The sequence below is a fragment of the Arachis duranensis genome, chromosome 7, assembly GCF_000817695.3.
Source record: "Arachis duranensis cultivar V14167 chromosome 7, aradu.V14167.gnm2.J7QH, whole genome shotgun sequence".
Taxonomy (NCBI): Eukaryota; Viridiplantae; Streptophyta; class Magnoliopsida; order Fabales; family Fabaceae; genus Arachis; species Arachis duranensis.
In genome coordinates, this window is record NC_029778.3 from 547314 (window position 1) to 559116 (window position 11803).

The 11803-nt window shown below is 35.8% G+C and overlaps 3 protein-coding genes across 8 annotated transcripts in view; 2 read left to right on the top strand and 1 right to left on the bottom strand.

The window, feature by feature from the left end:
* The window catches only part of LOC107496074 (E3 ubiquitin-protein ligase ORTHRUS 2), a gene marked incomplete in the record, with an annotated part of 3789 nt that extends 173 nt beyond the window's left edge, over positions 1-3616 (top strand). The window contains 9 exon segments of the mRNA XM_016117269.3: positions 1-245; positions 338-879; positions 962-1087; positions 1450-1549; positions 1667-1728; positions 1811-1913; positions 2128-2272; positions 2411-2628; positions 3026-3616. Of these exon segments, the coding sequence (XP_015972755.1) occupies positions 1-245; positions 338-879; positions 962-1087; positions 1450-1549; positions 1667-1728; positions 1811-1913; positions 2128-2272; positions 2411-2628; positions 3026-3325 (1841 nt within the window).
* A 3352-nt stretch (positions 3617-6968) lies between these two features.
* Positions 6969-7813, top strand: LOC107496100 (uncharacterized). Its single transcript, XM_016117298.3, has one exon. It carries the CDS (start codon positions 7027-7029, stop codon positions 7534-7536), a length of 510 nt encoding a protein of 169 aa, XP_015972784.1. The 5' UTR covers positions 6969-7026; the 3' UTR covers positions 7537-7813.
* A 1023-nt stretch (positions 7814-8836) lies between these two features.
* On the bottom strand, positions 8837-11803 carry LOC107496228 (SNF1-related protein kinase regulatory subunit beta-2). 6 transcript variants are annotated; one of them, XR_008001523.1, is made up of 5 exons: positions 11387-11635; positions 11113-11290; positions 10621-10923; positions 10144-10537; positions 8837-9845 (listed from the first exon to the last, which is right to left on the bottom strand). XR_008001523.1 is itself a non-coding variant. In XM_016117440.3 (5 exons), the coding sequence occupies exons 3-5, from the start codon at positions 11221-11223 to the stop codon at positions 10217-10219; spliced, it is 735 nt and encodes a 244-aa protein (XP_015972926.1). In that variant the 5' UTR covers positions 11224-11290; positions 11387-11545; positions 11647-11802; the 3' UTR covers positions 9864-10216. The 6 variants fall into 6 exon arrangements, 5 of the variants coding, with proteins under 5 accessions (XP_015972926.1, XP_015972928.1, XP_015972927.1 ...); XM_016117440.3 differs by lacking the exon at positions 8837-9845 and adding an exon at positions 11647-11802 and having other exon boundaries at positions 9864-10537; positions 11387-11545; XM_016117442.3 differs by lacking the exons at positions 8837-9845; positions 11387-11635 and adding an exon at positions 11647-11803 and having other exon boundaries at positions 9864-10537.

Below are 11803 nucleotides of genomic sequence, written 5' to 3' on the forward strand. Positions count from 1 at the left end.
CTGCCCCTGTTCAAGCATCGGCTCCCGCCGTTGCCGGAAACTCCGACAGCTTAGTGGCGGCGATCCGGGCGATTCAGGGAGACACCTCACTCACTGACGAGGAGAAGGCAAAGAAGAGACAGGAGCTCGTTTCTCGCTCCTCGAAGCCACTCGCAGCAGCGGAGAATGGCAAAGCAGAGAAGGACATCTTCGATGGGAGTCTGAACTGCTCAATCTGCATGCAGTTGCCGGAGAGACCCGTCACGGTTAGTTTGTTCTGTTCTGGATTGCTTCTTCATGTCAATGTTCACACCATTCAATTTTTCGGAGCTGATTTTTTCTTGGGTTGGGTGTGCAGACGCCGTGTGGTCACAACTTTTGTTTGAAGTGCTTCCAGAAGTGGATTGGGCAGGCAAAGCGGACCTGTGCGAACTGTCGCAGTCAGATCCCACCTAAGATGGCCGAAAACCCTCGGATTAATGACCAGCTGGCCATTGCGATCCGTTTGGCGAGGCAAATGAAGGCCACGGGGATGGTGGGTGCGGTAGCGCAGCCCAAGGTGTATGTTTCTCGAAAAAACGACGAGCTTCCAGACACTTGCTTCACCACTGAGCGGGCGAAGAAGACTGGCAAGGCCAACGCGTGCAGTGGTAAGATTTTTGTGACGATCCCTTCGGATTTTTTGGGTCCAATCACTGCTGAGTATGATCCCAGGAACAATCGTGGGGTTCTTGTTGGGGATACTTGGGAAGACAGAATGGATTGCAGGCAGTGGGGCGCCCATTTCCCTCATGTTGCGGGCATTGCTGGTCAAAAGGGTTTTGGTGCTCAGTCTGTAGCTCTTTCAGGTGGCTATGTTGATGACGAGGATCATGGAGAGTGGTTCCTCTACACTGGAAGGTAACTAACTGCTTTGCATACTCATTTGCTTGTTTTCTATGTCTCTGTTGATTGAGTTTCTTTGTGGTTGTTTTGTCTGCAGTGGTGGAAAGGACCTTAGTGGCAACAAACGCACTAACAAAACACATTCATTTGACCAGAAGTTTGACAACATGAATGAGGCCCTCAGAGTGAGTTGCCAACAAGGTTATCCTGTTAGGGTTGTGAGGTCAGTTATGTCAATCATTTTTATAATCATTCCCCTTCATCACATGTAATTGATTGACCAAATCTATGCACGCCTTTGCCAGAAGATACCCACATTGCTTCTTTATTATTCCAAATCTATTTCTGCTTATATGCAATAAAATCAATTTATTTCATTGCCTTGGCTTTTATTTCTTCTCCCAAAGTTTCCTTCTAATTTGTGTTGACGTACTGTGTGAATATGAATGGTTTAGTCTGTTTAACTTTTTTAGTTGATTCTCGTGCTTGCTCATATTTTTGGATTGTCTTAGTCATGCCTTTCATCTGAGTCTCGTGCTTCTGTGTAAATATTTTTGCCTTGTTCATGTTCTCAATCTTTGTCAGGTCCCACAAGGAAAAACGATCTGCTTATGCACCCCAATTCGGAGTGAGGTATGATGGAGTTTATCGAATAGAGAAATGCTGGCGTAAGAAGGGAATACAAGTAAGATACTAGGAAAGCCTTGTAGTTAATTACATTTAATAGATCCTAACATTTTTTCCCTATTGAATTGATTATCTTTCTCCAAAATGATCCTCAAGAGTCCTCTTTTTGGGTTAGGGTTGCTTGGTTTGCAGATATTTGTTTGTTAGATGTGACAATGAACCAGCTCCATGGACAAGGTTGGTTCCTTGTATCAATGTGTGTCTTTGTGTGAGTGCATATACATTCAATCTTGAACTTATTTGGGTCATTCATCTGCAGTGATGAACATGGAGACCGTCCACGCCCACTTCCAGTGGTTAAAGAGTTGAAGGGGGCAATTGATGTAACTGAAAGGAAGAAAGCTGCAGCATGGGATTATGATGTAAGTGGTGTTGTATAAAACTATAGTCTGTTTATTTTTCTTGTATCTAAAATTCTAAATGTTATTGCATTATGAGGTATTAATTCATTTGCCCCTTTTTTCTACTAGGTTACTAGGTTAAGACAAGATAATCATCACTTGTTTTGCGCTAGATATTTTGCATATTCTTTGTTCCATTGAATTTAATTCTACCTTTATTGTTTATACATTTTAGGAGGAAAAGGAATGCTGGATGTGGAAGAGACCCCCACCACCAAGCAAGAAAATGGATGCTATAAGGTGTGAAAATGGGATATCAGAAAAGATAAAAATTGTACGAAAAGTCAAGACCAAGCCAGTGAGAGATAGGCTTATGAAAGGTACATGTTGCCTTGGACTTTCCTATAAAGACTTTAACCATCTCTTAAACCACTTTGATTTGATGCCTTTGCAGTTATTACTATGTATGAGATTCTTAAGTTGATATAATTTTGCTTCTTGCTTCATCAATTTTGCAGAGTTTGCTTGCCTCTTGTGTCGCAAGGTGTTGAGCGTCCCTGTGACAACTCCTTGTGGCCACAACTTCTGCAAATCCTGTTTGGAGGGTGCCTTTTCTGGCAAAAGTTTTATCAGAAAGAGGGGAAGCGAAGGTGGGCGCACCTTGCGAGCACAGAAGAATGTTATGAAATGCCCTTCATGTTCAATTGACATAGCTGAATTTCTTCAGAACCCAGAGGTAGTACATCATGTCTCTTTCTAATTGTCTGAGCATATCGTTGGTGATGGTATTTGGGAAAGCATGAATTTGGTTTTACTCCCAAACTATTTTAATTAGGAAGGTGAATGTTATTGCCATTGACTATCTGTTTTTGCTTCTTGTTTTATATTTGACACCAAATGTGGATAACTTAAAATCCAAACGTTAATTTGTTTTTATTTTCTGTTAACCCAAAGTCACTGAAAAATCTTAGGCCTTCTTTGAAATGAGATTCAATGGAGAGTTGGCAAGTTTAATTAGGTGGTGTTCACATTTAGAAATAAATCTTCTAAAGAGGATCATTCATAAATATGCAATTTACAGTTTGTATGTGATCTTGCGATTGTATTTATGCTGTTTCTGGCCTTTGCAATAGGTTAACAGACACATGATGAGTGCGATAGAAGCCCTCCTCCGCGAGGCTGAGATGGAAGAGAGTTCTGAAGTGTCCAATGACAAAAATGATGAAAATATAGAGACTGTGAATGATGATGATGGTACAGAAGTTTCAAAGCCTTGTGATTCAGGTGAGAATGTCCTAGAGGAGATCAAGGACAATGATTTGAATCAGCCACACAAGCGCAGAAAGGGTGCTGGTGATTCAGCTATTGTGAACACTGAGGAGCAAATCAATGTGGCAGGACTAGAGGACAATGTAATGACTTGCAGCACTTAAAAAGGTTTGGTGTTGGATTGGAGCAAGCTATTTTGAAATTACAGACATAGCTATATTTTTTTTGATTGGATGGGTATATAGCTACATACATACATTATTAGCAGAACCAAAGCTATATAACTTTTTGTTGATGGCTAGCTCCTAGACTTTACTTTTAATTTTTGATTGTTTAAGCTCGTTTAGTCGAGTAAAATTCCCCTGATGTTGGGATTTGTAGTTTTACTATAGCCTATATATAGCCTTGTATGGAATATGGATTGGTCATTGGAGTATGCTTTCATTTTGCAACTCTAAGAAAAATGAATGCATATAAATTATACATTGTCATTGCTTATGTAGTACTTTGTTATTGTTAATAAAAATTATTTTATGTAAAATTATTTCATCTAATTTATGTACATTTGTAGTGGCTGGCTTGGATGGTAGACATCTTAAATTTTATATACTATTACAATTATAATTATAATTAGAAGTTAATTTTTTGTATAATCAAGGTAAAATAATGAAAATATTTAATTGTATTTATCCGATTATAGGTTATAGATGGGGTATTTTATTTATACTGAAAAGAGGGGCAATTACAATAAATTATGTCTATGGATTTAATAAAAATCAACACTAAATTGTCGATGTTACAAATTAGGAAAAGTATAGGTAAATAATAAAAATACTAAATGTGAATAATGGATATATTGGATATTCATTTTATTAGGTGTGTGGATAGTTAATCTAATATTAAGATTTAAGTGGGTAATTTAAAAGTGTAGTATGTTTTGATTTGATTGGTGGTTATTTATGTTTAAGAAAGTTATTGGTTACCTAGTATTACTCTACAAATGGTTTGATTTGTTATTCAGACTCTCCTGGTTTAAAGTTTGTTAAAATGTCTGATAAATTTGTTTTACAAAAATAAAAATATTATTTAAAAAAATTAATTTTTAATAAATATATTTATATATAATATATCATATTTAATATTTATAAAAAAATATAAATTTTAAAGTATTTAAAATATACAAAACTATTTATTATTAACATAATAAGACTTTTATAAGAGGTTGAACCTGTATCTATTTTATAATAGGCCAAACTAAATTAAACACAAACCAGGCTACGGTCCTTGACAGACCGTGGTCTTTTTCCACCCTAATAATATCAAATGCTTTTATATTGATGGTGTATTAACTGTCTTTGATCTCAAAGTTTATTGAAAATTTTTAAAAATTATTTTCTTGAGATTTTTACTTATAAAAAATATTAGTATTAATATTTAGTGTAATTTTTAAAATTAAATTGTAGTTTTTTAAGAAGCTATTTAAATGTTTATACAAAAATAAAAAAATAACTTCTTTTATAATAATTTTTTATTATATTTTTTTTAAATAAATATTTTTAAAATTAAAAAATTAAATAATTTATTTATAAGTTTCTTTTAATAAAAATTTTATTATTTAAATTATTTTTTTAAAATCAATTTAATTAAGCTATTTTACCAAATTGGCTCTATCTAATGTTAATTTTTTTTTTGTTTACCACGGTATCCCTCAACCCGGCAGGTTAAGGACTAATTCGTCGCAGTACTGAGCTCCATTTAAGAGTTTGCCGCTAGCCAATGGGTTGCTGCATGCACAAGCAGAATTCGAACCTCCAACACTTGTTTAAACGGTCTAGTGAACTAACCACTAGACCAACCCAACTTGGTTTATCTAATGTTAATTAACTTTTCACTTTTTGCCAATCTCTTACAGAAAAATTGGGCCTACGTAATCTTTACCTGGAGATATTGGCACTTGATGAGTTGCCCCTTCTTTTTTTTTTTTTCAAAAATTATTAACATGCCCTTCTTTTGAGTGAGAGCAATGGCATTTTTAAATAAGTAATAAAAGTGCGAAATGCTATTCAACGCGGAAGTAGAGATTTCAATGGTTGGTAGATTAATTCTCTATCAAAGACCAATTAAGCAAGAACACACCGGATGTAACATCAACCCCAGGTCTACTTAATTTGTAAGGTAATCTAGAACTATATAATTAATTAACAATTGGAGGAAAAGTCCATGTATGGCGTTACCCAAATTTAAGTAATATATATTTGGTAGTTACAAAGAATTTGCAATCCACTTTCCAGCCAGGTTCCAGCGTAACGACGGAGTTTCTCGACTTACATTTTTCAAATATGTGAATCTACTCAATCTAGAATTCCTCCTGTTTTTGATTTTATGCTTTTAGCGCCAAATCACGACTCTCATAGTAAGTACTATTGAAATGTATTATTTGTATTTTGGATTACCGAGTTAATACGTGTCCTGCTCAACTTAATGATAAAATAGAGTATTTAAAATTTTAAATTGTATACAATAACTATTATAACAACAAAGTTTTGTCTCAATAAATGGGATAGGTGGGGTTAGATATATGGATTAAACGATATAATTAAGCTCTATCATATATTATGTCTACAGTAACAACTATTATATGTAAATTTTGTTTAACCACTTCATGAATAATCTTCTTAAGTCATCATCTGTCTTTTACCTTTTATCTATATTTTATCTCATCCCTCCTCCTGACTAAGTGATCTGTTGGTCCTTTTTTCTCACATGTCCAAACCAGCTTATAGCATCTTTTTCACAATAGATGCTATTCCAACTCTCTTATATCTTTGTTCTTTATTCGATCCATGTCTGACCACTTATTCATCTCAACATCTTTATCAAAGTCACACTTAACTTATGTTTGTGTTCTTTTTTGACCGCCTAATACTTTATACCATAAAGTATAGTTGGTCTGGTAGTAGTATGATAAAATTTATTTTTTAAATTTTAAAGGTATTTTTTTATCACATATAAAATCAGACATACTTTACCATTTTGACTAATTTATTTGAATCCTATAATTTACATATTTAAAGCATTTAATTTTTTATAGGATGTTTTTTCTAATTTTTATCAAAAATTTTAAATTATATATAAAGTAAAAATTATATATATTTCACAAATAACAATCTTGTTACTAAAATTTAAACAGAGATGAGTAAAAGATATAATTTTTAACAAAAAAAAGTATGATTAAGATAACTGGATGGGAAGGTAAAATAAAGGAAATCATAAACTATATTAAGTATTTCATAATGATAAATAAATTTGTTGGTTATCCATAAAAATAGATTTGTATCTTTTAAATTTTGAATTTTATTTTATAGAATAATATATAATCTCTCACCACTTATTTTATAAAGAAGACTAAGAGAAGAAGAAATTATTCTTTATCTTTTTATGTGAAATTCAAAAATTAGAAGATTTAAATTCATAAAAATATATTGATATAAAAACAATTTAAAAAATAACATATAATATAACGTTTAAATTTAATTAAGGTGAAAACTCAGATGCAGTTAAATTTAAAAAAAAAATAATTAAGAGTCACTAAATAACTTGATATATTTAACTAAATTATCAGTTTTGGAGAGAGTTTTCACCCATAATTAAACATATAATCATATTATAAAATGAAATGAAGGGCCTTAGTCCTTACCGTCCGCTGGTGATTGGTTGACGGGTTGACTGACTTTGGAGTCTACTCTGGAAAAGTCCCCAAAGATTTAAGTAAAGTAAGTTGTAACTCCCAAACCCACGTCGATGGCAAAGCCTAATAATATATAAACAGAGAGATGGCCACAACCACAACGCACTTCATAGCACGATGGAGTATCCAAACCCGAGAGGCAAGATAATGATGATGAAGCCTCTGCTTTCTTTTTGTCTTGTCAGTCTTTTGCTTTCCTTGCTTCTCTTCATCTTCTACTCCTTGAAGCCCTTCCTCCTCCAGCAGTTCTCCAAGACCTGCATCTTCCTTCTCTGCAATGGACTCATGTTCTTCATAGCCATCAACTCTGGTCTCAATGCATCCCCGCCAGAAGAAGAAAACACTTTGATGATAGTGGAACGTGATGAGAATTCATTGCAAGACACTCTTGAACAAGAAGACTTTGAAGACAAGATTGTAACCGTGGTAGAACAACAAGTTGAGAGAGGGGAAGAGGCAAATAATACTATAGTGATCGTTGATGGACATGGTACAGTGGACACAGAGGAGTTAAACAAGAAATGCGAAGAATTCATTAAGAAGATGAAAGCAGCATTCAACTCTGAAGCAAGAGATAACCGGTGGCTGGTCCCTGCATATTATCCTCCTCTTTCTCTTGTAACTTAAAAGAAACTGATAAGGTGTCATAGTTGTAGAAATTTTTGGTCACTTTTTTTTTTGCATGTTTGCGGCTGCTTCTGCCGGAGTATGTATTATTAATCTCTTCTCTTCTGTTCTATGGACCATGTCATGAATGAAGATGTTAACTCTCCTTAATTAGTATTGTTTCTGAAATGTTTACCTTCCATAATGGAAGCAGCATTCACTGAACATCCTTAGGATCATCAATGCGATTCTGGATTTCTATCACGTCATAGGAAGGATTTGTTTTGTTTCCGAACAACCAACTATTCAGCATTTATTTTGTTCTAATTTAGCAAAGTATAGCGTTTGTTTGACTTGTCATAGGATCCCCAACGGAGCTTAATGCAATAAACATAATTTACTTTGTTTGACTTGTCACGCAAGGAGTGTTCCGAACGTAAGCAAGGTTGGAAAAGCAAAAAGATAAAACAGGATATTTAATCATCATTGAATTAAAATAATAAAATCATACATAATTATTATTTGAATTTTTTTACCAATATCTTGGATATAGACTTATAGAGATTTTTTCGCCCTATAGAAGGGTTCTGGTTCTGCCTTTACCAATACCAAAAATGTGTTAACACTTAACACACGATTTGAAATGTCTTGTGCAATTCTAACTGGATCAAAATCAAACAAACAATCATTGCTTTGTTTGCTTTGTCACTTGTATATATGTTCAGAAAGTAAAAGAAGGCACATTATATTATTGCAAACATGGAATAGAATGAAGAGTCCTGCCTTGTAGCTTCCTTTATCAAAATTCAAGAGTAAATATATTAAATATATATAAGGTTGAAATATTCGTCGCGGAGTCACGTGGCATGTTCCTTTTTGTTCGCAATGGAACATACGAAGCAACTAGGTATTGACCAGGTCACCACACACAGACGCACTGGACGAATGTGTGGGCCTACACTCTGTCCATTTTCCACCTTGACACGAACAGGAACATATAAGTAAGAATCGCTTTCAGGGCAGAAGTTGATTATCCTTCAAAGGACGCGACATCCAACAACTTTGATTTCTAGGCCTTATTATTCCCATGCATATCCAACAATCATAGTGTGTTTCCCAATAATCAAAATCAAAGTCGAGTACTAGGGGACCAGCAATTTTTGTGATTTGTAACAATCAAGTAGTCATCAATGATGATTTTAATAGTGTGAGATTGGTGTGAGATTTCATCCAATGACTCACTTTTCTTTTACTGATTACATGCTGACCAGAATTTAATAAAGTTGCTGGTCCTCTAGACTTTTCCTATTAACTCTGTAGCTTAAATTGTTAACGAATAACATTTTTATTTTGGACTCATGGTCCCTACCCCACAAACAGATTGGTGTAAGCAAATTAGATATAGAAACTGAAAGCATAACCTGTTAACTGTCCTTGAGGACACTCTCCTTTCTTATTACTCAAAGTTTCCGAAAATGGCATCTTATTGCCTATTTCTATATTTCTTCGAGCAGTGTGACAATTCTTCATTATCCTGAATTCCTGATTGGTAGTTCAGAGTTTCGAGTGAGAACAAAAGCAATTGCCAACTTTTCACTATGATAGCTCAGCAGCTCTTGTTTGTTTTCAAGTTCAAGATCTTCAGGCACATATCCAGCATCCCTTATTTTTGAAAGTAGAACATAGTTCACACCATTCTGGGGCTCAATAAGCATCTTGGCAACATGCTCCTAAAACTGTTCTCCATCCATTGGCATTGTTTTGATAAAGTCATCTAGCTTGTCCAAGGAGGTCTGCCATACAAGACAAGTGCTCTATTCGAGTCTCTAGTCCAAGAATACATGTTCCGCACATGATCCAACCCAAGCTTGCACAAGAACTCAAAGTGCTAATAACTGAGAAATTTGAGGGCACCATTCCATGTCTCCTCATTGTATTGAAACAGGCAACTGCTTCCTCAAATTGTTCATTGTGGTCAAGGCCAGAGATCATAGAATTCCACGAGACAAGAAGTTGGATCCCCCCCTATGGCAATAGAATTCCATGATGTGACACGAGGAGCATCATCATACATGGGCATGTCTGAAGAGAATCGAGACTTAGAAATTAAGGCATGAATATCCATGCCGAGTTTAAGCCTTCCGTCTTTGCAAGCTCGAAGGGCACTACCAATGGCATAGTGATTTGTGCATATCCTGAAATCAAACAAGACCAGGAAACAGTGTTCCTTTGGGGCATTTCAGCAAACAGCTTCCGTGCGCTGATATAATACATCATCGTCTTTGGTATGCCAACAAACTCCTACCACTTGAGAACCCTTGGATTGCTTCCTAACCAATTGTAGCATGTAAAATTAACAAGATATTTTCATTCCTTTCTAATTGTAACAGATGAATCATACAAAGTGTTTTGATGATGACACTTGATAGGTGTTTATGCAAGAGAGGAGTAGGCATTAGGCTGAACATGAGTGTATGTGCCGTTTAACCATTGCCAATTCTAGAACATGAGATGAATATGTATTGTATTTGTGTATATAAATAAATAAATAATATTCCCTTCAGTTTTTAAGAGGGGAATACATTGCTGATTGTTGAATGCTCATTACCTACTTACTACATTACTGACCTTAACAAACAAATAAATGGTCCCATCAGCCCAGCATAGTTCAAACACAATACACAAACTCAAAAATCTTTTATCATCTTTCCCTTGGGAGGGACTTGTACAACACCATGCTCACATATTTCTGTCCAAACTTCTCCGTGGAACGCAGGGCGGCGAAGTCACCCCCATCGGTTTTGTGGATGTATAGATGATTGAGTTCCAGATGGGAGGGTCTAGGAAGAACCGTGGATGAAGAAGAAGGGTCATCTCTTGTTGTGAGTGGTAGTTGTGGTGGTAACTCGGGCGGAGGCCTGCCAAACTCATCGTCGTTTAAGAGCATGTTATCATAAGTCCATGGTGGGGATGGAGGATCTTGGGCATCATCTAACCTTGCAGCCGTTTCTGGAATATAATCCTGCAAATATGGTTAAGCATTAAGTAGATATTAGAGGAGAAGTAGTCCAACAAGTTTACAAGAATTGGAAAGAAAAGAAGTACCTGCAAATCCAAGATGTTGTAGGGGAAACCAGAATGATCAAAAGCCCAGGGGAATTCTGGAGCATGGGTGAGATATCCATCTACAATGAAACGGTAATGATAGATACCTGTTGGAAGTGCTTTAACAATGGCATAAGCATGAGGATGAGGGGGAGACTGCAAGTGCAGGGTGTCTCTGGTTTCCCAGTTGTCCCATGATCCTATAACAGCAACATCCCTGCTTACTGGATGGTTCCAAGTAATATTCACACGTTTCAATCTCTGATGTACCACTCTTTCTACATATCCATCTTGCATTTGCCGCTGGGCCATGCACCACCAGTTACACTAGCTTAGCTTTGCTTTTTAATTTCATTTTTTCATACATCAACTAACAATCACAAAATTAAATGCAACATACACTTGAGCAAGCAGTATCCCTTTGTCCTGTCACAAAACACTCACAAAACACAATAACAAGAGCTGACACAGATTTAAAAGGGATCATCTGACCTGTGGTGCTGTTGCTGTTGGGGTATGGAATCTCAATTGTGGTTCATACTTGTCATCATCTTTAAGTCCAGAAGTGCCTTCGCCGTCTTTTCCTTTGCCGTGACTTCCCATCACCCAAAGCAGAACAAGTTGATTGCAATCAAAGTGATGTAAACAAGATGATCAAGGGAAGCTACAGCTGCCAGCGACACAGCACGAATCGAATCCATTAGATACATCATAGCATACATGATACAACAAACAAACAAACAATAAGAAAGCTATATATATTCACCTACTTTTCTTTTGAATCTTTGATCATCAACCTCTCTCTCTCCCTCTATAGACAAGGTCTATGTTATGTAATGTTATATTCTCCAATGAGTTTGGAAGATTCTGCTCAGGACTGTGACCTGGTTTAAGGGGGAGAATGTTCCCCTGCCATCACGAACAACTTAACAACCACAAACTGTACTGTGTCATCAACTGTGCACATCATTCGTCTTTGTAAAGAAAAATCAAAGGGTACAAATAAAATTGGTTTAATTTATATACCATGATGATGGGGGTGCAGCAGGTGAGTGAAGTTGTTTTTCATCCAACAAGTGGAAGGTGAAGTCAAAAGGAAAAGCAAAGCAAGGTTGCTCTAAAAGGTGAGATCACACTAAAAAAAATAGCTATTACTCTCAAAATAACATTGTGGTTACACTCT